Source organism: Centroberyx gerrardi, chromosome 23 (assembly GCF_048128805.1).
Source record: "Centroberyx gerrardi isolate f3 chromosome 23, fCenGer3.hap1.cur.20231027, whole genome shotgun sequence".
Lineage (NCBI taxonomy): Eukaryota > Metazoa > Chordata > Actinopteri > Beryciformes > Berycidae > Centroberyx > Centroberyx gerrardi.
Window position 1 is genome coordinate 12,289,281 of NC_136019.1, and position 26,596 is coordinate 12,315,876.

At 40.1% G+C, this 26,596-nt stretch overlaps 1 protein-coding gene across 1 annotated transcript in view; it reads right to left on the reverse strand.

Annotated features, from left to right (window-relative positions):
- The window catches only part of LOC139914564 (phospholipid-transporting ATPase ABCA1), a 146,421-nt gene that overhangs the window by 99,912 nt on the left and 19,913 nt on the right, over nt 1-26,596 (reverse strand). Inside the window, exons 9-15 of the mRNA XM_071902919.2 lie at nt 24,470-24,609; nt 22,966-23,082; nt 20,030-20,227; nt 16,324-16,529; nt 15,830-16,006; nt 7,700-7,922; nt 3,251-3,472 (exon numbers count right to left, since the gene is read on the reverse strand). Of these exons, the coding sequence (XP_071759020.2) occupies nt 3,251-3,472; nt 7,700-7,922; nt 15,830-16,006; nt 16,324-16,529; nt 20,030-20,227; nt 22,966-23,082; nt 24,470-24,609 (1,283 nt within the window). The remainder of the gene's footprint in view (nt 1-3,250; nt 3,473-7,699; nt 7,923-15,829; nt 16,007-16,323; nt 16,530-20,029; nt 20,228-22,965; nt 23,083-24,469; nt 24,610-26,596) is intronic.

Below are 26,596 nucleotides of genomic sequence, written 5' to 3' on the forward strand. Positions count from 1 at the left end.
AGCTGTTTTATCACGCCTCATTTGCTCACAGCATTTTAACTTAGGCAGATGCCACAAGCATTTACTGAAGCTTTAGAGACAGACCACCATGGATACTGTCTGTCTGCTGCTGCAATGCCAGGCAAAGAATTTGAAAAGCCTCGCAGTGACACCAAACCTCTAGCCTGACCGCTATCCCCAAACACTGCCGCCGGCAACCTCCTCTGCTGTCCTCCACTGCCCATCTACTGCCAAACAATCAACAGTCAATCACTAGATCAGGGGTGACAGCGGGGCTAGTGAGCAACCCTCCTTGACCTCTGTATGAAAGGCTGACAAAACGACAGGAGCCACTCCTTTGGCTTTGAGAAAAGGGCAGGAGTTGGAAGGCAGACAAAACAAGACCCCATTATTGAAAACATGTCAACACAGCAGATTCAGCCACCATTCAGCAGGCTGCAGACAATGGGGGTTATAAGAGGAAGACTCGGCATCTATCTAGTTTCTACCTCAGAAGAATAGTGGAGGTAAATCCAGAGAGAGAGAGAGAGAGAGAGAGAGAGAAATACAGGAAGAAGATAAGTGGTTTGATTGTGAATGTGCTCTGTCTTATGGTGTCCCTCTGATGCAAAACACCGCCTGTAGCTCTCCTTTGGCACACACCTGCGATCAAATACTGTTAATATAAATGCAGATGATCTTTTTAAAATTCTGTTCGGTTTAAAGACTCTATTATCAAAGACAATGTCAGGGAATTAGTGTGCTTTGGCAGCACACAGTTTCATCTGAGCCGAGAGAGGGAGAAAACTCTGCATGCACATCTCTGATTAAGTGCAGGGATGAACTGGATAGTGGTTTGGTCAGAGGAACATTGCTCATGCTAATTAGAGGACTAGCCTATCCATCTAGCTGGAGCAGGGGAGAAAAATCCCAATACTAAGGGGAGAACCTAGCAATGGTGCAGGGAAAGTGTTGAGATTAAAAAAGGTTGTGATGCTCAATAAGCTAAAACGACTAAATAACTGACACAGTCTGTGAAGGCGAATGAAAAGAACTGACAAGTTTTCTACAGAGAAAATGAAATCATTATAAATCTCTGACTGTAAGGCACAAAGACTTACTCAAAGACGACCAATTTGAGCTGCTGGGGTGGCATTACTTGGCTGCAAAAGGAAGGTTTACAGAGCTATAGCGTCTGAACATGAAAGATGATAACACAAGTGAGCAATTTCAGATGTCAATGCAAGATATTATTGACTGCTAGTGTATATTTCAATTTGATAAACAAGAAAACATTGACCTGCTTGAAACTGTGGGAAGATGCGCCTACATGCATGGCAATGGAGATTAAAGATTTTGTGCGTCTTTGTCTGCAGAAAGGACAGCTGGAGGACAAATGATACCAGCAGCACTATAAAGGTCACACAGAAAGGCTACGCTGAAAGTTGAGCAATGGTGTGCTATTTATCTTTTTTTCCCCTAAAAGGATAGGATAAAATTTCTAACTTCCTCAGGGTTTCTCTAGTCTCTTCTTCTGCGTAAATGTTTCATAAGTTAGTGCCAAAAGTTGTCAGGACAAATAACTTAAAAATCAATAGACTGGACGGTGGTAATATGAATAATTATAAGACAATTTTAAGATTCCTACATGATATCATGTGGTGATTTTAACGTCAGTGGGCCTGTACCCCTGAACACATCTTAGATACACACAATTCAGAGTGGAAGACCTGGATGACAATTAAACTAACCGATTTACTGCTGTGAACCTGTGAAGCTATATTTACATCCTTGGCCAAAGAAAAAGCAGAATCCACCAATGTGCTTGTATGGAGGAAATGGATTGCAGAGCAGATGGCAGAGGTGATAGTGAGTACTGTGACAAGGGCCCAATCCCAATGTCCCCCCTACGGACTGAGCCCTGAGCCCTCACAGACTTAATTGATGTCACCTGTGTGTGCAACTGTAGTGCCTGAGTGCGAGAAGTCATGAGGGCTCGAATAGGAGGAATGGTACAGCACTTTGTGGTATCACGTGTTGCCTTGACGACGTCAGACATTACTATCTCCCGTCAATTAATTAATTTGTAATTTACTCTTTGTTTGCGCTTTTGTCTAAACAGCATTATTAAGCTAAAATGAAAAAAATGTTGATAAATAATGTTAAATAGCCCTAGGTATATGTTTTGTAACCATTTATACTGTGCTAATGGATGTAGAAAATACTCTTCATTCTGCATTCTGCACTACAACATAAAAAAAAAAGAAACAGTAGGAGGTACGTTGAAAGCAAACGGTACTTTTAATAAAGCTTAATGAGCACAAATAAGCACATAAGAAAGGCTATATTACATGCTGCTTATATTAGCAGCATCTAACATCCTTCTTAAACGTTTAAGAAAACTTAACTTTCTTTTTTCTCAAATGAGCTGTTTATTCTATTTTAATGTTGTAATGTTTTCTCTTTTAACTGTATCTTGCATGCAGTTTGATCCTTTCATTTTTCCTTAATTATGTTTTTTTTTCTTTTGTATCGGGTGTATTGGTAGAAATGTTCCACATACATGAATATTAACGTCACAAACGCTATGAACTGTGGGTAATTCCCTCAAGCAAAGTCTACAGAAATGCGGACTTGCTGAAAGTCTGCATAAAGGGCTCATAAAGTCCGCCAGTGAGCCCTCGCGCACTTACCGATTTCACAGTGGGACGGCCCTGAACCCTCGCGGACTTGTCGGGAACGCGCATCAAAGTCCGTGAGTCTGTGAGTGCGGACATTGGGATTGGGCCTACAACATTTCGCAATGACTCTGCCCAGGATCTCTTGTGTGTTGGGCAGCCTGGGCCTGTTGGTCAATATCAGTATCAGGAGACTTGTGCAGCTATGCTAATGAGAAATACCCCTCAGTGATATTACACACTGGATCAATGTTTACTTCCTTTCATAAAGAACAATGCCCATGAAATCACAGCTTGTGTCTGTTTGGATTTAAAAAAGAGCAGTTAATGGGTAAGGTAGAGCGGGAAAGAAAATGTCTCTGTGAACATGACAAGTTTTTATGGTGTAAATCAAGGCAAAGACTTCCTAGACATATTTTGGCTTTATACTCAGAGATAAATGAACTTAAAGAGCTGAAAATGAATGCAAGACCAATTCCAAAGCAAGGTCAAAGTGGCAAAAATATAACAATCAGACCCTCACATGTGATAACTATCAAACCAATAGCCAGGGAAGATATTCAAAACCATGTCAGAGCAAAAGAAGGACTTACCACAGCAACCTTGGCCTGGAAACCCATGACGTCCCTCCAGGCATAGCAGAGGATGTGCGGCAGGTAGAGGACAAAGTAGATGAGGCCGCCACACGCCGCTGCTAAGTTGGCCTTAGAAAAGAAGACGCTAACAAAGAAGCACTGTGTGATGGTGGCCATGCAGAACACCAGCAGGAAGACGAAGATTACCGAGGGGTCGCTATACTGCAGCACTTTCCCATACTGCATCAGGGGAGGGAGGGAGCGACAAATGGAAGAGGTGAGACAGAATGAAATGTGAAGTTTTGAAATAAACAGCAGCATTTAATGTCACCAGATCTCCAAAAAATATTCCTTGAAGTGGGATGAAATGTTGAATAGACAAAAGCAGAGCAATTACTACTGGTTGCGGAGATTGGTGTACAATATTACTTATCAAAGAGGAAGAGATGTGCAGAAAATGAAGAATTTGATTATAATATATAGCTGATTTTAACTTGAAATACAATGGGCAGAGTAAATAGGGTTAAAATCTCTGGTGTATCACAATTTTTGTTATTATCCAGTTGACTCGTGTTCTATAATGTAAAGTTATCTCAAAATCCTCTGATATATGACTCTTTTACTCTTGCCATTCTGAAGGAGAACGCTTCTCAAATTTTGGAGGGCTCCTCATGAATCCATCTATTCTTCCACATGACAGCATGATGCTTGCTGTCTTTTTGGAGCCTAATGCAGAGGCACTTGAACTATCAGGATAATGGTGCTCTTGTAATAGATGCAATTAAAGTGAAATAATGAATGAAAAGTTCATTATAGAAATTGCTCCTAATCTACTTAGACTGTACAGTGAACTGTCAAGTATAACTGTGTTGGGATCAAGTCAATTACCTCTCGTCATATCCTTAGGTTTCACTTTAGATTAACATCCGCTTAATTTAAACATTTCACATGAATTCATAAGACTTGATAGCCAAAACCCTCCAAAATAAGAGTTGAGTCCTCCTTGAATCATTGTTAAATCAGTTTGAAATCACCTTGAGTATAAGGGTAAGGAGCAAGGCACTGATGGCTAGCGGCAGCACACTGGACACTGCCCAGCTCAGCCAATAGATGGAGCTTCTCAGGCCCATGATCCTCACTGTCTCCTTAAGCCGCGCCTCTTTCTCCTGGACAATGCCCTTAACGATCATGGCCACCGAGAAGATCCAGGCTAGAGTCATGTATAAGGGGAGAGAGCGCGCCAAGGAGCGGAGGAACCTGAGGGAGGGAGGAGCCAGACCAGGAGGAGGGAGTGGCAAATTGTTTGATTTAGTCTAGAAAGCATCTTGGAAAAAGAAAAGAAAAAAAAAAAAGGACTGGACAATATTATGTCAAGTCAGAAATGATGGGTAAACCACATGGCATGGCACATTTTGCCTTAGAAAGTAAAAAGACATTTCAAAACGTTGACAATTCTCCCTATGCAAGTTTGATATGCAAGTGTTCCCCACTCATTTTATTTATTTTTTTATTCCCGTGTGCATGGGTGATTGATGAGATGTCAATATCTGTCTTCCAAGTGTGATGGCGGCCTCTGATGTCGTCGTTTGCATTCAGCCTCGGGAGCCGGTGTTGTCGTGCGCATCAAATCAATCAAATTTTAATATAGAGCGTAAACATGTGACAAAATTTTGGAAGGTGGGATCACTTTGTCAAAACAAGGACACACTGTTTGGGAGAGGAAACATATATTGATCATCACTGATCACTGTTCCTTTTCATAGAGCAAATCTTGTCAAGCTAACACCTTGATTCAGTTGCTGGCTTGAGAAGGGAGCCAAGTGTGGGATCAGTGCTAATACACTCCAATACATCACTCCGGATGCCAAATAATAAATGCTTTACATGCCGCATAATGGAAAAGAAAACAAGTGTAAAACGACAGAGGACTCAGGTGCAGATGACAAAACTGGTTGTTGTCATACCTAATCCAGATACAGCCTTCCGATAATTACCATCTGATTTGCTATTATTATTAATGTGCTGAAAATGGCTGTGAAATTATCATTTAGAGTGGGCCTCTGATCTGAATACACATCATGCTTGCAGTTGTTCCTCCAAGGCAACCAACTAACTCAATTTATTGTTATTAATGTTTACAAATTGTTGATGGCTTGCAAACACATTAGGCTGATGGGAAATTACATTTCACCCAGCTGTTCAAATATCAGTTTTTATTTACCAGCAGCATTTTCCAATTAAACTGCAAAAATTGATTAGGGCGATCTAAAATAACCATCCCTTTTTATTTCATTAACAAAAGCATAGGGAAAATGAGCCATTAAAGGGTGTGCTCTACCTGTAAGACTCTAATAATAACACTGCTGCATTGTTTGTCTTCCTTTTGTGATAACTGTTCTGTAATTTATCTTTCACAAATTAACCCTTAGACAGGAAATCAATCCACCAGATAAGCAACACACAGGATCAATGACACACAGCAGCAATTGATATATGAACAGCAGAAAAACCACATGTATGACCCGAAATACATTTTTCAATATGGTTTTTCTCAATGGAAAAAAATGAAAATGTACATGACTAATATTTGTTTCATTTTCTTTTTTCAAGCAGTTTTCTGGATATGACAATAACAACTCCTGTGTGCACTTTGTCCCAAAGTTATTCAGGTGATTGATGATGTTGGACCTATAGTATTAGATGAGTGTATATGGGGTTTATGATGTTGAGATGGGCTTTGTTGTCTAAGGTACTGTTTTCACAGTATCCTATATCATAAACAATATCTTACTGTAGAAGCTGTATACATGTATTTGATGTCTAGTGAAATATTAGAGTAGATCTAAATACAGTGATGCTATTTAACTGCAAAAAATTGAACAAATGACTTGCAGATAGATTTTTTCCAGCAACTAAAGCCATTTCCTGAATAAAAAGTCAATCCTCATTTTTGTGCAATATCTTATTATAGGCTACTTTTATAATAAAATGTACTTTTATATCAAGATTTATGACTTCAAACTATGCTGCAAGGGACTATGCTGTAAATCAGGGGTGTAGCTAGGAGTTGTGCACAGGAGGTGATTCTGCCCCCCCCCCATCCCCACCCCCAACTTTCCTCTCTTCCCCACACCAGCATTATTCCATTTATGAAACAAACATCTATTTCTACCCATCCACAACTGAAACACACCTCCACACATTAATTTACTGATCAACTATCGGACGCATAAATTTAATTATGGCATAGCGCTGATCGGCTGCCATAACCAACTCATCCCTGTTCAAAATCTGTCTAGCGAGGACAAGTGCTTGTTCCAGTTATATTTGTTTGCATTGTTCTAGATTTATTTCAACCAAACCCTGTTTCAAAACCAGTGCAGTGTGAAATAAAGGTGTACATTATTAATAAACGTACACTTAAGGACCACAGAAGGCATTTTAGTCCAGACACTTTAGGGGCCCTCCCTCAGCATGGGGCCCTGGGTAGTCAGATCCCCTATTCCCCTGACTACAGCACTTCTTCACCTGTGGCCATATAGCTAACCTTACTAGCACTGCAACACTCTACATCATTATACACTATCCCAAATAAGTCCTCTGATTATTACCCTGGAAATTCTATTGTAGTATAAAATATAAAAACTACTGTGGCCACAGATGATTCATTTTCATTTCTATCTAAATATACAAAACATTTCGTATTTAGCTCAGATTGCACAACAGAAGTCCTCGTTATGCACACAGCACACAAGAAGAGGTGATGCAATTACAAGAAATAAAGGGCAAATGAGATACTACACGAGTGATTTTAATTTGACTAAATTGCAGTTTTGGTAGCATGCAAAATTAATTAGTTTGAGGAGGCTGATTTGAAGAATCACAGGTTATGGTTATTTTTGATTCTTTGCTTGTTAATTAGTTGTGTGATTAATGACAGCAAAAACACCAAAACACAAGGCACAACCATTTTCCTGACCTGCACGACCTGTAAGAGCAACATCAGATTACTTGCTCTGATGCTTATTTTCATTGTCCTGCAGCATTTGCACTTTATGTCCTCCTTCTTTTTTCAATTAAAATGACTAGTAGAATTAACTCAGACATGTAGAAAATGGTTCAATATCCCAAGACTAAGCCACACCAATGATGACCAATGTTATAAAGGTCAAAAATATATGGACACTGATGCAAAAATGAACTAGATTTTCTTTATTACTGAGAAGTCGACTTTTGGGAGGTTTCTGCAGAACACCATTATGTGAAATGATGACAATAGCGATCATCTTTTCACAATATTCCTATTGGATGGAAATGACTAAGTTCTTTAGATGCATAGTGGCTGAAAATCTTTCAAGTGTCACTGGCTTCCAATGCATGGAAATAAACACTTAATAACAGCAAACATCCACATCATATTGTGCTTTGTGTTTTGGTATTTTGCACGAACGCCTCCTTCATACTGACCTTAACCATGACACTTATGAGCGCACATGGAACAGTGAGCAGAACAATGTTCTCGGCGAACCTCGCTAACCAAAGGGCAGCGTTTTGAAAGCCAACAGCGCGCAGGACTTCCTTGAGCCGCACTTCTTTCTCCAGCACCAGGCCTTTGATGGTCATGCAGACAGTGTACATGAAGGCCAGCACCAGGAACATGGGCAGGATGCCTCCGATACTCTGGATGAAGCTGGTTGCAGAGGAAGGCAATCAAAGTGGTCAGGATTGCGAGCCGAGGGAGGGGGTGTATATCGACATGGCAGCCTTTGATATCGAGGCAAAGCACCCAGATGGGAGCTAATGTGTTTTTAATCTGTTGTATACTCCCCATGTGTGTCGATATAAAGATGTTGAGGTTGGGCACTTCAGAGACAGGCTTGAAAAGCATGTTGCACTGGTATTAACTCCTATTTCCAGAAAATCTGCTTCATACACTTTCTCATTTTATAACGATTTGTGATCTACTTCATTTGTGATTGACAGCTACTCATCTGCATGTTGTATTCTCAAGGCTGCCTTTTGCCGTCTTAATAGTCCTTAAGATATCTCGTTGTCTGAGCTAACCTGCATCTGCTTAAATAACAAAAGGACAAAGAAACACATTGTGTTGATGCTGAAAATGCCATTGCCATGATGAACAATCTAGTAAGAGACATTTTCAATCAGGGGGTCTTTTATAGATTCGATGCCATTGAGATGTTTTTATTTTTTTACACTGAGCTAACCTTCATAAACCTGGTGCATCAGCTCAATCAAGCCATTTAGTGCTGCACGTCATGCCAGAGATGATGTATGATTTGATGCTGTTACAACACAATAAGGCGATATTAAACTGGCTTCATAATGCCACCAAAATGCCATGTCAATATCCTCTACTCTGCCAATAAAACAAAGTGCTTCCTTCGCTTTATTAGACAGTGAAGGAGAGATATCAAATAGATTTTGACAATGTATAGATTTAAAATATCACTTATGCTTACATTCCATAAATACTGGAGTTATAATGCAAAGTACTGTTGAGCACAGATGTGTAGCAGGAACACAAAGAGGATAGGCAGCAATCGGCCGAATGATGCTCTACTTCCAAGCCATTTAACATAAACAATGGATCAAAGTATACTTCCACTACATTTACATTAAATGAGTTTCTCATGTAACATTTTGGACGAGTGATTTGTTAAGGGGCTTACTGAATCCCTGCCAAGTGAGAATGGCTTACTCAAAGGTCTACTTCCCTTAATTGCTAATTAGCCCTGGACAATAAGTGCTTTTTTTCACAAGGTGATTTTGATTCAGCAATGTTTTTTTTTTCTTTACAAAGATTGTCTTCAACCTGGCAGACCTAGCAGGGGCAGACCTGTATAAGGGAAACATAGCCAGGGCATAGTAAAAAAAAAAACACCAGTAAGTTGATATAATACCACGGACCTATTATTCATATTAATTGCAAAAAATTACTCCACAATCTGCCTGGGCAGCTTTAAGTCATTTTGCTAGATGGGAAGTGCCCTTTACAAAGGCTTCACCTGCCCCTTTCTCTAATATCTTCCAGCAACAGTCAGAGCAGAGAAAGAATAGTCAGACTGTCCTTTGTGTCGAAAACACAGTTATTGTTGAAGAGAAGCTTGTATTTCAGTGCAGATAGATGACATTTCACAAAAGATAGCAGGCACTGATGAAGGTCCAGTTTGGGTTGATGAGGTAATGAAGGTAAGGTAATGAAGGTAAAGAAGCCGTAGCAAGCATTATAAAGCAAGGACACTGAGCTATTTAAATATTGCATTTGCATAATACCACTTGTTTAATCCAACGAAAGCTGAATGATGTAAAAGATGTGATCAACAGGCAAATTGTGGTGCTGCTCAATGGACAGTAAACGGGAGAGAGTGACAGTACTAGGGTTAGTTTATATGGGTGCGGAGACATTTTCTGGTTCCTGCCTTTTACCACTAGAATGAAATAAAGTTTACAGCTGAAAATTTAGGACTCCATATAGTCTGTATCCAATTCACTAGAACGGGTTCCAGGTTTTGTCTCTCAAATCTCAGATTAGGGTCTTTGCTTCACTTTTATCTGGCTCATGTTCATGCTCATGTTCGCTATTCTCTATTTCTCAATTGAACTGTCTAAATCACAGGAACAACATAAGTCAATTTTGTTTTAGGGTGGATCTTCAGTTTAAGTATCAGTTTAGTCAAAATATACATTGTAAATTTAGCATGAAGAAAGTGTAGCCCTTAAATCAACTGATGATAAAAGTACGGGGCGCTCTTGCAAACACACCAAAGAGATTAAGTTATCTCCATTGAGACAGAGGAGAAGTTCAGTTATGTGAGAACTCAAATGAGAGCGAGACTTGGTTTTGAGGACACTTCCCCTTCCCTCGTTGGATGGATCACTTTCAAAGGACGCTTTGTGAGCCACAAGAAAGGATTGGTTGACACCAAGATTTTAAAGACTTCCAACCCAGGGCAAACAAAACCAAAACCACATACAAGTCTTGAAAAAAAGTTGCCTCTTTGAACTTGAAAACTTGAGGAGCCCTCTAAATCTATAGGATTCAACCCAAGATGTGAAGAACACCAAGTGAAACATGTTAGCACATTTTCTAGGAGAGGTTAGCAGCTTCATCTAGCTGTGGCAGATCAAGCTTTTTAAACACCGTGATGAAGCCTCAGGTAGCAATTGCATCAAATTGAATACTAATTCTGGCGTCACCCGCTCCCGATTCTACCCTAACATCTCTGTAACGGCTGACAGCCTGCGTGTGTTAACTCCTTCTGTGACTCGTAACACTAGTGGGGGAGAGATCAGTCATGCACACCACGTCTGACACTGACAACCTTGCCACCAGATGCTCTTGAATTATACATTCCCTGATCGATCAAAGGTGCTTAAGTAATAGAACTCCTAGCGGGTCTGTGTTACAGGGCTCCAGTTACATTGGCAGCCTGACCTAAATTTAGGGAAGCTGGAAGACAGACTTCTCAGTAAATCAAGAGATAGTAGAGCAGAGCCTCCCCAGAGGTTGGTGTATTATGGTAAAAAAAAAAAAAAGCAGCTTCCTGTCTTATTTCAAGCAAATATACCATTGAGTTGCCAGGCTGGCTGGCACTAAGAAATTCATTGAAAGGAATCGACTATATTATTCAGGCGATATAGATTACCTCACTGCTGATACAAATCTTTTCATAAGAAAACACAGTTCCAGTTATGTGACATATGACAAAAAAGGCACTTAAAGGCCCAAATCTCTTGTGGTTTTTCCACATTTTATCTAAGAGCAAGATCATATCTACAGAATGAAGTATATTGCCATTAAACAACAGTGAAACAAAGTTTTGATAAACAGCCTTGTGAGTTTTAAGTTTTTCATACAATTTCACAAAGTTTTGTGGTAGCTATACATTTACAACAGCAGAAACATTAAGAAAACTGTGAGCCATTGAAAGTGATACACTACTTTTATTACTCCTTGCTGAATATTTAGCTAATACATCTATAAATATTAATAATTAGATATTAAGAAAACGTTATAAAACCCTTCAGTTTAAATGACAGCCTGAAAAGCATTATTTAAGCAATAATTTTAACATTACTATTCTATGGAACATTTACATGTATTATTTCATACTAGAGATCATAAGCTGAGCCTATGATTATCAAATTCTTCTTGACAGAATCTTAAGAGGAGGAGTTAGCTTCCAATGAAACTCAAATCACAGCTGAGTGGGGATGGTCCTTTCCTTCTCTCTCGCTTCAAAAATGCATTGTTATGTTTCTTTAATATGTTTAGTTTATACATTGATGGTCATGTTCGAACTTGCAATGGGGACAAGCTGACATAAACACAATCTGCAAGACCTAAACTAAAAGGATCTAAAAATATATCTTAAATCTAATATATCTAAAGATTTCCAGAGATTGTCTTTCTCCACCTGGTCCACCTTTGTTTATTTTCTCCCCAACACTCACTAAACATTTAAGGCTGTGCATAGTATGTAATGGTCCTCAAACTTTGATGCACTGATTATTCAAAATCCTATGTATTAACTGGACTCCTTAATGGTATCCTATGTAGTATTTTCACTTTGATCAATTTTACAGTCTTCTCAGTAGGTCTAAATATATGGTGGGAGGTTGAATTTCTATTTCTATTCATTCCACACTGGGGTTGTTGCTATTCCCTGTATTAAACACAATGTATTTTTTTCTGGGCCATAAAAACACTCTTCCTCTATAGCGGGAGCCCTTCCAGTCCCTTATAAACGTTCAGGGTCAGCTTGCTCCCCCAAGGATGGGTGTGTATTGCAAAATATGGTAGAGGAGCAGCCAGTCTTTAGGTCGGGGAAAAAAGAACAAAAAAACAAGTCAAAAACAAGGATAAACATTGGAATTGCTATTGTAAGATGGAGGAACCTTGAGGCAAACCACTGTAGCCCTACTAGCTAGGTCTAATACCTAATTTCCATTACTCAGAACCAGGCCATGTGAAGCTGTGCAGGACTGAGCCTGACAAAGAAAAAAAAAGCTGGTTCTCAATGTGTTATATACAGAGCTAACAGGGTTAACGTTATGTCTGTTGCTCTACTGCACCAGTGTAGTGGCAGGATGCTAACGTTATGAGCTGTTCATCTATTATGCTAAAGATGGCTATGTTTAGCCAACCAATTATGATGTATGTATTTTACATACAGTACATCATGTACATAATGTATGTTTAAGCATTATTTTTTACATTTGAAAAGAAATGTACACTGTTTATTGACTATTTTGATCTTGAATTGGTCTCAATTTGCTCCGGTCTTGACTTGGTCTTGACTCAAACTCGACTGGACCTAGTCTTGGAATTGGCTGAACTCGACTAAGGTGGTCTTGACGACAGCTTTGCTAAGTACATTAAACAAAAATCCACACCTTATGTTCATTTATTGCTGTATGTGCTTCAAAAGTCCCCAGCTTTGCTCAGCTATTTCACTCTAAGTACTAGCAGTGCTTACATGCTGTACATTAATCTCGCTAATTGACTACACCGACTACATCGCTCTCACACCCCTGTGTTGCATATCCTCATATCCACTGCAGGTCTATGACATATTTGTGAAAGCAGCCTCAGATCTCACATCAAGCCCATGTGAGTGTGAAAGAACTATTGAAAGGGAGCACAGCCTCAGGATCCAAACAAGAGATCCCTCTGATTCCAATGCATGAGCCGGCACAGAGGCCGCCAATAAAGGACCAGTTTATGTGCTATCAAGCCCCCGGAGGGGTCAAGCTTTATCCCCAGCCTCCATCTCTGGGCTGCACACAATGTGGATGTGAAGACAGTGGGAGCTAATACAGTTTGCTTATCTCAGGTTCAAAATGCCAACGGGGTCAGCCGTGGTTGAAGTGGCCAAGATTGCTGGTACTGTAATACTGGGTGTATTGTATCCAAAAGCTCTGGGGAGGAAATGAAGAACGCAAAAAGGAAATAACAATTTTAAAGTGAGGTCTCCTGTTGATGAGCCTGTTGGGGTCAGAGCAGATGTCAGTGTCTTGCTAGTTCAAGTATGTCAGTGAGGTAGTAATATTGTCTTTGAATGATTGAAAAGAACGAGGAGAGAGAACGATACAAAGTAATGAAGAGATCTCCTCACAGCAGAGAGAGAGAGCAATGAATACTGCAATTTGTAGCCGTTTATTTCTTGAGCTTCTGACAAATATTATTTTCTGTTGAGAGTAAATTGCTTTTTATTTTGATGTAGTCAAGTGCAAAGCTATGGTGAAAACATGATTTAGTGAGTGTATTTTACATGCAATCTACCATTATGAATTTAACTAAGGATACTGCATGTAACACTGCTATTGGAAAGGCACATATGATGACTTTTTTATGTGGCCAAGAGTGTATTATTTATCCTTTGATTTCATATATATAATTCATTTCATTTTTTCCAAGTTTCCAGTTTTTTTTGTTTTTTTTCAATTGTTCATGAGACACCTAAAAATATCTGAATTCTCAGCTTTTTTAAAATTACATTTTAAAGTCAGATTAGATCTTTTTGCTAAACTGAGGAATCGCTACAGCAGACTGCAAACATGTTCATCTGAATGCACAATGCTCTTCCCTTGCTTTTGGCTGGCAACACAACACAATTCTAGATGAAAATAATTACCAGGAAAGTTCTTCCCCATCATGCCTCCCTGCGTTTTAGTGCATCTTCCTTTGTGTGATTTCACTCTCAATTATTTATGAATGAAATAGCAGTTTTCAAGTGTTAATAATTTACAGAAATGCCCAAATGGCTAGGCAGGCGAAAGAGTAAATGGTGGAGGGACTGAGGGTATTGCAGTGCTTTATGGCTCCCATTTATCTTCTGTAATTATTAATCCTTTGTTTTAGGAAGAGGGAACTGAGGCAATGGGGCTGGCATTAGGAAATAAGCTGTACCATGATTATCTAATTCAAATCATTATCACAACATCGAGTTGCAAATGACGACACGGGAAATTGGTGCTTTTAATCGGAGAACGAGTTTCAGAAATGGCATGCTGGATGTGGAGCATGCATTACTGTATATGGAAGAATCCAATGCTAACTTTTGATTTTCTCCTTGAGTTTATTCAACATGCCAACATTTGCATGACTTGACTGTATAGTATTATTTCCATTTTAGCATTGGCTGCCATGTGCCAAACCATCCACATCAGCTGAGGTATTTAAAAGATGTGAAATATGTGTTAAAGCAGGTCTACTGATTTGAAAACAAAATAAAGTGCAGTACACCTTTGCCAATAGCTGCAGTTAATCATGGAGCTACAACACGATTATCAGTCAAGGGGAAATACGTTTTTCACTGAGAACCAATGGCAGACCCAGATATTGAAAACCAAATCAGTAAAGCCATTACTTCCAATGTGGTTTTCATAGCGCTGATGTTTTCTCGCTGCCTGCGTCTCCAAGGCAACCACGGCTTAGGGCATTATCATTTAAAACAACTTCATACATTTCAACAACGGCCTGCTTATAAACATTACTGCCAACACAACTGCATCTACAACATGAAGTTTTTCAAGCTTCTTTTTGCTTCTGCCTCCTCAAATATGTTGGTCAAAATAAACGCTGAAGGTTGCTTTACTGTATATTCTGTGGTATCCGAAGCACATTCTTTTCTTTTCTTTTCTTTTCTTTTTTTTTTACAATAGATCGCTAATCTCTGGTACTGCGATTTCCCATGAGGTGTGAATATTTTGTATCTCCTGAAAGGGGGTGTATTGTGCTGTTGGACTTAAATCTCCCCGGTAATTAACTTCTCTCTTGATGGCATCACTGGGCTTTTCCTTTATTAATGGAGATCATAATGCTGCATAGATGGGAATAATCTGCCAGACTCTGAGGAAATCTTGGCTGTGGAAGATCCAGAGTGATACTGCATCATCTCTCTCCCTAGGTGAATGATCTAATGTGATATACATAAGACAGCACTATCAACGAATGTACGCAACGCAAAATTGAGTGCTCCTTTCAATCTCTGCACATGATGGACTTACATGTGGGAACTGGGGCAAACTAGGCTCACTTCATTGACAATGAAATGCCTCTCAAATGCACGGAAGGAAGGGACTTAGGTCGGTAGCCTAAATAATTCAGCATCCATCGACCATTTAGGGATTTCCTGTGGTTTGACTAAAATCAATAGTTTTGGCTCACTCTTTCCATCTACACTCTTCATTCTGTTTATTTCCCCTTGCTTAACCACAATTCATAATTAAATGTATCCTTGAGGATGTTAAAATTTGATGTTTGACTTTTAGTATTAACATTAGTGAGCAATTTCCCCCCATCTTATTCCCCTCATCTATGATCAAAGATGGCATAAGACACTAGCACAAGAGGAGAAAGAGATAATAGAGAAGGGGGGTAAGATAGAAAAATAAGAGGCAGCATCTTTCCACAGGGAAATCTGAAGGGCCTAAGTGACTGATAAGACCATAACTCAACTATGTGGTGGCAGTGAGTGGCAACTCCCCAGAGTGAGTCGAATTTTATTGCTGTAATACCTCCTCCCTCCTACTCTAATCACAAGTCTGACAGATAAAAGCTTCTGTACTCACACGTCGTCCACGTAGCAAGGGTATGGCATTTGCTGGGCAAAAACACCAAGAGGCTGGGTCTTCGACGTGTGCGCTCGCACAATGCCATGGTCCATCATATCCTGCAGGTAGGCAAAGCCGCCCCATATGTAGCGCAGGTCGTTGAAGGAGTTGTCTAGGGCCCCAGGAGACCATGACCTTATTAAAAACACACACACACCAAGATCTGTCTTAGCAAAGGGCGAGGAAACTTGAACCAGAATAGTCAAAAGTTACACAAATAGTTGTTTTTTTCTACTCTCAACTGACAGAGTATCATTGTTTAGACACCACATTTTCACAATAAATCTTAAAAGACAAAAGATTTGCTCTCAACCTTGGGTAAACAGAGCAGACAGCGCAGTGTCTCCTTTAATATTTGGGCTAAACAATAGCTGTGGTATTTGTTAAGTAATGGTTCTGCTCAAACAGTCACTCATTTGTACAAAACAGAAAGGCTGAGTTGTGTAACTTACCTCTCTTTAAGCTTATTGGTGCGCTCTGCTTCATCGATGTCCATGCGGATTTTGTACTTGACATAAGGAGGGGGGTGGCTGGCGTGTGGTTGGAGGTTTTCAAAAACAATACCAGCCCAGTATGTATCATTCTTCAGAAGCTCCAAGGCTTTGCTCACCAGATGGCCTTCAGTGGGGGCAGCCTCAAACTTATTCAGGTCCAAACACTGTCAGCAAATAGAGAGGTGTCACAAAGGCGGAAAAACGAACAAAAGAACAAAAAAAAAAGAGTACTAAAAAGTAATTCCCTCATAAGAAATGGTTATATCAATCAATTTAACTTGGTTTCCATAATCCCAATAATCTTCTTAAATCATTCTCATTTTATTAAAATATCCAATATCCACAAAAAAAGGAATAAACAGGAGCAGACGGGAGCTGGCAGAATGGCAGATGGATATTTAGCAAAAAGTATCGCTCATCTATTGACACTCAAACAATGCGGAGTGGAGTTCCAAATTATCTGGAGCTGCCAGGGGGTGGGAAATGTTTTGGGCTTCAGCAGAGACAAGCAAATGAGATACAGACTCGCTAGCACTCCCTGTACTGTAGCCTCGTCCCCTTGTTTCATGAGACGATAATGAGCTAGCCATCCTGGGAGGCAGTCACACCTGACAGCTGTCCACACATCTCAGTGCTGCAATAGTTTATCATGTCTCCCCTAGGATTCTTTAGTCTGTATTCTATAACCAGTAAAGGGGAAAAAATATCACAGCAACAGCATTTGTTCACTACGGATTGGTAGGATATTACAGGGCTGGAATGGTTGTCTGAGCCCAAATTTCAGACCAAAGAGGAGGAGGAGTTACATTCTAACCAGCACATCAATTGTGTAAATTAAAGCATAGCAGATGTTTATTTGAACTAAGCGTAGTAGAAACAGCTATTATTACAAGTATATTTATTATGACTTTACACTCCCACACAGTTATTTTTTACAGCAACAAAACGCTGCATTAAAAGTTGTCCTTCAGAGCCTTTCCTATCTATATTCAATCTCCTTACTCTACCATCTTGAAATGTCAAATAACAAAACATCAAGTCAGCGCCATTCACTGCTGCTTTAAGCCCTACCAGCCATGATGATAGTAGGAGGGAGAAAGTAAGCATGTTTAGACATGTTGGTTTTTGGTCCCAAACCACTGGGCAAGAAGCTAAGCCTAAGCTGCCTGATACTGTATCAACGATCTGACTTGGGTTTTGGATTGAGGAACTGGCCCCACTGATAGCCCCCCATTTGCCAATCCCGTCCTGGCCTAATTCAGAGGAACATCCAGGGCAATGCATGCAGTTGGGACGGACATGGTCAGGTCATGCTTGTCGAGGCCATGCGGGTGCTGCCGACTGATAGCTGCGTGATGAGATTAACATGGGCGGATCCCTATGGCATTATAAACATATGCTGTTGGCCCATGCGCCAGTCGATTGGGCTTGGGAGTGCTAGATATCTGCTCTGTCGAAGATAACGCATGGTACAAATCAACTTGATCTGCTCATCTAGGAGCGACTCAGGGAAATAGCTCACCTAGTCATCTTCATAGACGTTTCATTTATGTAGATGTGCCATCAACATGCAAGAATCTACTTCAAAGAATATGAAAGGATGTTCCATTGATCTAAACGGTGTTGCTGATTTGATAAAGTTAATCAAACACATCTATCATGGTCAGAGCTGCATATATAGTAGAATCAGAAATTGAATCAAATTGCAGGAGCTGGAACACACACGTCAACCTTGTTTAGGGCTGAAACGATTATTCGACATTACTGACACTGGCAACAATAATAAATTACTGGATGATATTTCTGTTGTCGATTTGTCACCAGAAATACTCAAGGCAATGTTTCTGTTTGCAATATTTTTATTATGACATGAACAAAAACGTCCTTAATGTTTAAGCAAAAGAGCATTGTTGTGCAATGAAGAGCTCTAAACAAGTGCTAGTACAGTTTCATCTGAAGCTACTGTTGGCTAAAATTCAATAGTACTAGCAATAAAGTTTCAGTTTCTATCACCTGGGGTGATGAGGACGACGCAATGGCACTCTTTATGTTTCTTCTGGAGCTGCTATGAACTGCATTGTAATGATGACCTGCTGCTCTATTTTCATGTAAGTCCGTTGTTATTTTTTGTAAATTCTCCCATTAGATCCATGATCCTATTATAGTCACGGGCCACTTCATGAATAAATTATTTTTAGTCCAACTGGGATCAGGGGCAACAGCAGCTTGTGGCTTTGTTTGGCTTCAGTGCACTAGCCTGTAACACAACAGTCTGATTGCACATCTCCAGTACTTTGATTCATCATTCTAATCAGGAGCTATTCAGGCTTAGTATGTAGGGCTGGCTATATTGAAGCAATGTTCAAGGAGGAAAAGTTGCATAAACATAGTTACATAATTACTTATTTCAAAATCAAATACTGTTGGCTGTTTCATTTGGAGATGATGAATTTATTTTGAGTAAGTTCAAAGATGCAATATTGAAATTTGTTCTTTGGTAAAACAGTACTGTGTCTGAGAAAAAAATGAGCAATTGAGAAAAATAAAAAAAGTGGAAATTTCAGTTCAGTAAACCTTTTTTTTTTTTTTTTTTTTTTTAAAGCAATTTTATCTTTAAAAGAGCAATGAAGCCAAAACAAGACAAACACCCTTTTCTCACGAATTTGAGTATTTAACTATGAAAATGATCATTTGTTGTAGCCCTTCTCAATTGCAAATCAATAATTTGTGTATAAAGCCAATTAATCAAGTAATTGCTATTCATCCAATTAATTGATTACCAAAATAATTGCTTGCTGCAGCACTAATCTTGTTGTCAACACACATCTTTGTTAGCTCTCAGTGAATGCACTACAATCAAATTTCTCTCAACATATATAAAAGAAATGCAATTTATTTTTCTACTGATACAGTATGGGATTGAAAGAACTTCTCAATCTTGGCGCACATGTATGAGCACATACATCAGGAGACCACATAGAAGATTGTCTAGTAACTGTCCTTATCCTGGTGTCCATTTTGAGAAATGCAATTTCCATTAGGGCAGAAAATGGATTGTATTATCTTGGAATTTCATTGGCCGTGTGTGGCTAACCCCAAGGGCAATACCTGCCATCTTACCTGCCTGTGTATTAATACTCTGTGTGTGTGTGTGTGTGTGTGTGTGTGTGTGTGTGTGTTTGTGGGAAGGTGGGGGCTTTGAACATGTTTGATCACACAATGAAGGGAGAGAGGGGTCTTGCTGCAACCTGTGTCACAGATCAATATATCAATGTCGACTGACTGTGTGTGTGTTCCTACCTGGAGACGGCCCTGTGTGTTTTGTGCCGTTATAGATTCACCATAGTCGACCTCATAACAACATATATTTTTTAAAATTATTATCATGGAAGCACTCAATTTAAGGATGGATATGTTTTTGGCAGGTTGTCAAGTCGAGGACATCAAACTTTTATGAATAAAAGACCGAAGTCTTTTTTGCTTATTCTCCAAAAACCATGAGAGCTGATAGAGTGAGGAAGATAAAAAATGTAAATGTCATCTGGGAAGAGTTTCTGGTTTGAATATCAGCATGGTACAGACACAGCATGTTCATTTACCAACAGAGACAAGAAGCAGAAAAGGTATTGTGCCAAATAAAAGTGCAGACAAAAGAATGACAAACCCCAAGGAACTTGGAGAGAAGCGCCAGGATTTGGGTCGTGGCGTTGTACGCATCACGCCAGTCGTAGGGCGGCATGCCGACCGGACGGTCTTCTGGAGGCCCATTGTACAGGAAGTTGGCCAGCAGCTCGGCTGTCCATCTCGTACCATTGAGGCGCTGGTCGAGGGCGGCGGCAAACAGTGGGTTTGCCAGCAATGCCTGATTTCAAAAGAAAGAAGATGGGTTTAATTTTGGTTAGTTTGCTAACACCAGTGAGATGGTTAGAGTGAATGCAGTACGAATGCAATGGGATCTGAATAGGGCCCCAATTGTTTCAGACCACACTGTATTATCTCAGAAGAGAGCATGGGAGGTCTGCTCTGTTCTTTGGTGGTGCTGTCATTCACTTTCATGCAGAATTAATTAGGAGCAATAAGCTAGATGGCACTGTTGTACTTCAGGCTCTGGGATGCACATCAACCTTTCTCATGGCTAGGCAGTGCTCATGTAGTGTGTATACATACACACACACACACACACATACAACAACATACAAAGACACACTGACATAGCATATGCATAACTCACACATGTACACCTTAAGGCTGAGAGAGTGAAAATAAACACACACACACACACGACAAATACAGACACAGAATAGACACACAGACATTCGCTTTCCCTAGTGTGATAAGAGACATGTATGCAACGCCTCGTCCAGTCAGCCCATCTCATGCCTCAAACTGCGATTCCTCTCATCATGCAACGAGTTAATAAAGAGGATATGCTAATTTATATGCAAATATAACCTTGCTATTCAAGCCCCACGTGTATATATAGTATATATATATATATATATGTATATATATACGTGTGTGTGTGTGTGTGTGTGTGCGCTGTGGAGAAGAAAAAAAATCAGACAATAGGTCTTACATAATAAGGCAATTTTACTACCTCAATGTTGGTTTAAATGTATTTCCTTCTGTTTAGTAGCCACCACTATTCCCCCCTACTCCCACCCAGCATTTGCATATTTTCCTGCTGCTAGGAAATCAACACCCATGTAATAATACGGTAATGACAGTGCTATTACATAAACTCAAATTAAACAGTATGTTCATAATTTAATTGGCATGTATGCAGGGAAATACTGAAAAGAAACCTAAAACCCACTGGCAGACGATAAATTATGGAATTAAATCAATAATTATTTTGGGTAGTTTTAGCTTTTTGAAGTGCCAGACACTATTTGAGAGCTTTCCCATTTGTAATTCTAACAAAAACAGACTATTTCTATCTTATTTTGCTCAAAGTAGGAAATACCTAGTTGAGATTCAGATATATTCTGGCCAGTGCATTCAGTGGCATTTCAGTGTCAACACTTCTGATGATATTCTGGTTAACCTTAGGTCAAAGTGTCAAATTAAGTAATCTCTATGCTGCATTTGACCTTTTGGAAAATCAGTACATCCATCTTTGTTGGTCCTACATTATAGCCATGATCCATCGAAGATGTGTGTATATTAAAATTTGTAAGTCGTTATGAAACAGTAAGCAATTTGCCCGAGTCATGCTGGCAAATTACAACTGTGAACATTACTCTGTTAATCCAGTTGAATTATTTGAAAGCTTCGTCCAGCTTCAACTGTGGCTAAATGTGTCGCTCACTGCCTAATGTTCAGTGGCATTTGGGCAAGAGAGTTGCAGATATGCCATTTAACCTTGTTGGTCATGTGTCAAATGAAATCCATCATGAGAAGGTCTTCCAGTAAAAAAGTGAAATGTATTTGCTTGCCTTTTAAGAGGGGAAACGGTCAGGTCCCCATGGCAAACAGCCAATGAGAATTCAAACCAATCCTTACAGCATTTTCCAACATGCGGTCATTTACATTATAGTGCACCAATCTTGACATTTGCTCAATGGACACTGTAAATTTAATGTCCAGGAAATAAAACCTGTTTTCTTCAAAGAGTATGGGCATTGTGAACGTTATAGGATTAAGTTGAACTTTAAATATTTGAGGACATAAGGGGACAAAGTCGAACATTATTCTTAGGTCAAACACTTTTTAAACCACTTTCCTTTTCGAAGCAATTTCACAGAACCACTGTCCTCCTGGTCAGGTCTACACCCAAAATCGTATGGCTCAACTGTGGTTGTGGTAATTGGCCCATCAACGTAAAATGTGTCTGGGACCTTGAAGGACCTCTGAAGATGACAGACCTTCGGAGCCACCATCTTCTGTAGCGAGGGGTGGGGAGAGAGGGAGCTGGGCCGGGAGAAAATGAAGACAAAGGAGGACTGCTGGCCCATTTGTGTAAAGGTTAGGGCTAGGGTAATGAATACCCTGGCTATATGGAGCTTCCAATGTCTGCTTCCCTCCAGCTGCCTATAAGCTCATTTGGAGTGACACTGGAGTAATGTCAGCGTCAAGGAAATGCAGGGAGAGGCAGAGGGGAGGGAGGGAGAGAGATGGTGGGGAAGTATCCATGTCCTCTGCTTTTCCAGATAATCCCTTCTGCCAGGATGAAAATTATCCTGCACTTATCCATAATTACTTTCCTCCCTCGGTTTCCATATCCCACAGAAAGTGTAACAAATTGATATACACATGATGTGTATATTCTCACCTGGAAGTATATAAGTGCAAAAGCAGGATCGTGCAAAAGCAGCTTTTTGAGACTATCCAGATGCATACTGAAGGCAGGAGAAACTTTGCTATAAAATGTTTTAAAATTTAAATAAGTGGAAAGTCTTTATGCTACTGCATAAATCTGATACTTCAGCAATCTCTCTTCCAAAAAGGCTCTTTTAACTTGTCATCTGACACAATCTGTTGACAAACTAGATGCTAGAAACCTGAAACTTGACAAACGGTAATTAAAAACCATGAAGTGTACAAGGGGCTACATGGATAAAGGTCACTCCATGTAGTGTTGCAGGTGCAGAATCTTACCCGTATTGCATTGATTTGGCGACTGTTTTGAAAGAAATCCCACACACGCGGCCCAAGCTCATCCCATAAGTCAGCAAGCTCTTTTAACATAGCCAAGGCATTGAATGTGCTATTTGCCTGAAACAAAGAGAAAAACAAAGCAATGCAGTGTTTAGCAACACATTCATCTCGCGTTCCACCAATTGAAAGCATACCCACTGAGCCTCCTCTATTCCTTTGGAGCCAACTCAGACTTGAAAGTACGCCACATCCGCATATTTCACCTATTCCCTGGAGAAACTCATCACTCTAACACCCCCACCCCCCACGGTGACAAATGTAAATGGGGTTATTTACCCCTGAACACCGACTTGTAAACAATCTGACTATGCTGGGTGTGAAAAGGGCCTCCTGCGCAAAGACCGAGCCGCTCGCTGTGAAGTCGGCAGATTTCGCTCACACTCATTATCCCCACTCAATATTCTCGTTGCAAAATCCCCACTGCTTGCCTGTTGTTTGTTTTGCTTATGCAGTTATCAAAATGATGTTAATATCTTGGAGAAATGTCATGAAAAATGCATTACATTCTCCACCTCCCACGAAGGAGCCTCCTCACTAGCTTTTTGAGCTTTTTGTTTTTTACAGGGAAAGGTGCTCACTCTGTGTTTGGTCCCGGGGATAACAGATAACACTAATAAATTACATAGAGCCCCAAATAATGTTGTTTTTAAGGTTTGACAGCTTTCACAAACAACTATAATACCTATACAGTTATGAGCAAAGTATTCAGATGCTTCTTTCGAGACAGATGCATGTACCCACTGAGCACTGTTTCTCATTTCAACATTGCATATTTGCTTTAGCTCTCATATGGTCCAGGATCTTTTTGGCTATGTACACTATCAGTCAAAAGTTTGGACACGCACATTTTTCTTTATTTGTATTATTTTTCACATTTTAGAATAATAGCAACGATATCAAAACTATGAAATAACACAAATGGAATTATGCAGTGACCAAAGTAGCCGCCCTTTGTCTTGATGGAAAGGCAAAGGCTTTGGAAAGAAATTCATACATAGGCATCAACTTCACCATTTATATTTGTCTACAAAACTAATTTCAAGCATTTAAGCGAAAGCCTTTAGATCAAAATGGCTTTAAGATGATGAAAAAAATAAAAATCATAGTGCATTCAATCAGGTATGTCCAAACATTTGACTGGTTGTGTAGCTACAGCCCAGTTGTAGACCAAGCAGTAAATACATTATTACATTTAAATAATGCATAAACAGCGAAGTCCAGAGGAGTCCATATGTACAAGACAGTGCTTTATTTTTGTCATGTACCCCAGAAGCCGTAGTTTAAGTCTAAACCCTAGCGTTATTTTAACCTAGACATCTATAACCATTTAGATGTCTTTTAAACGGCTACTCAACGTAAGATTACTCAGTGGGATAAAGTTTCTGTAAATATGTGTGTGTGTGTGTATGTGTGTTGTGTATACTTCTTTTTCCATGGACTTTACCTCTTTCACCAGGAGTCGAGCAGCAGGTGTATCAGGTGTGTAGAGGACCTTCCCTTGCAGTAAGGGTCTGAAGGTGCTCCAAATGTAGCGCAGACCAGGTGTGCCCTCCAGGGTGTCGATGAGTGTCTGACAAAAGGCACCTGGAGAAGAGAAGAGAAGAGAAGAGAAGAGAAGAGAAGAGAAGAGAAGAGAAGAGAAGAGAAGAGAAGAGAAGAGAAGAGAATGGAAGACAGGACAAGAAAAGATCAAAAAAATATCTCTGATTTCCTTATGTTGCATGCATATACCCTTTTTTTGGACAGAAGGAAAGGGGAGAAAGTGAGCAGATTCAGCTGTATGCAATTTACTGCATAACAATAAACGATAGCAAAACCTGCCAGTCCAAAAGAAAAAGAGACACATCTGCATCTCTCCCCAGTCCTTTCTCATCTTTGAGTACTTTTCATCTTGGAAACAAAATGCCGCTGTTCACTCTAGTTTTGCTTTCCTTTTTAGCACACTTGCCTTCCTCTGAGCAATTAATCTGTTTCTCTTTAATTGGATTTTCTGTTGGTGAAGTTTCAGCTTCTGTAAGTAACAGGTCTTTTACTTGTTCAGTCATGGTGGCTAACGCTGCTCAAGCTAACTACCCAGGTCTTTTTCTATTTATTCCAAACAAACTGTTGTCGCTGCTTCCGTCAAATTTTTCCAGGGAAAGACTGGGTGTTTACCAAATAAAAGAGCTTTCATGAACTGGGTATAGCTTTAATCACTATTGTATAGTATCAAGCCAAACAGAGTAGCAAAATGGGACATTTATTTTTGTGAAAAAGTTGTGGATTATTACTTTAACTTGTGGCTAATAACAAAAAAAGTTAGAGAGAGGAAAAGATAAGCCAAGAGCTCAGCCCTGAGTAAATAATAAAAATGTTCTACAGAGCAGAGAAAAAAATATAAGTCAATATGCTCAGCAGTAGGATCATTACTAATTTAACCTATCTGCCAACGTGAATATTGCCAGGTTGGGAGAGTTCTGCGTAGGTTACATGAGGACCTGCACTGCAAGGGATGGAGCCTGCAGTTGGCAGAAACCTTGGATATTTGTGCTTATTGCTCGGTGCCTGCGCTGTTCTAACTGATATTATGTGACTCCTGTAGTGCAGCAATTCATCAGACAGTTGATCAAATAGTTTCGGCCAGTCAATATGACCATCTGTCTTTTCGATCTGTTCCTAACTGTCCTTTTTATCCTCTGATAGCTCAGTTTTCCCTGCTTTTTGTGTCTGCTTTTACCAACACTTTTTACGTTTTTCCCTGTCATGACCTTAACGAAACCTCCGTCCTCCACTTCTTCTCATCTCACCAGGGCATCTCTTTCTCCCATCAGGGAGATTTTAGTGGCCATTTTCAGTGCAATTAAATGTTAGCCTTTCTGCCCGCTGGCCATCTTTCGCAGGTGCTCCTGGGAGGTCTGTGTGCCGAGAGCTAATGGCCATCCCTTAGTCTGAGTCTGGCCAGCTGTTCCCTCCACAGACTGCACAGATGCCACTTCCTGTAATCACAACACTTGAAGACAGGAAATGTGTGTGACACACAGCTCAGTAGCTCTCTGCTCAATGGATTGATATCATTAGTGGGTCTCTTAGAAAATGAGTTCAATTCATAGTTGAGGAGGCTAAGGTATTTCAAACTATGCAGCAGAGGCCAGCGTATTGTTCTTTGCGGTGTACCAAGGTGGAGAGAGGCAGGATTAACAAACTGCATTGGGCGGAAGGCAGGGAAACATCCTGGAGAGGTCACCAGTCAATCACAGGGCCAACACAGACACACAGACACACAGACAATCACACTCACACTCCCATTCACACCTATGGGCGATTTAGAGTCCCCAATCCACCTGACTTGCATGTGTTTGGAATGTGGGAGGAAGCCGGAGCACCCGGAGGAAACCAACGCCAATACAGGGAGAAAATGAAAACTCATAACAAACAGAATGGGCCGAGGCCAGGAATCCAACCTGGGACTTTGTTAACGGTGCCAATCACTGAGCCGCCGTGCCACCCAGTGTGTTTATATGACCCTCCTCTGCTTTATTCTCATTTAAATTCTATCTGTCTTTGCTGTGTCCTGTTATTATTTGCTGCTGCC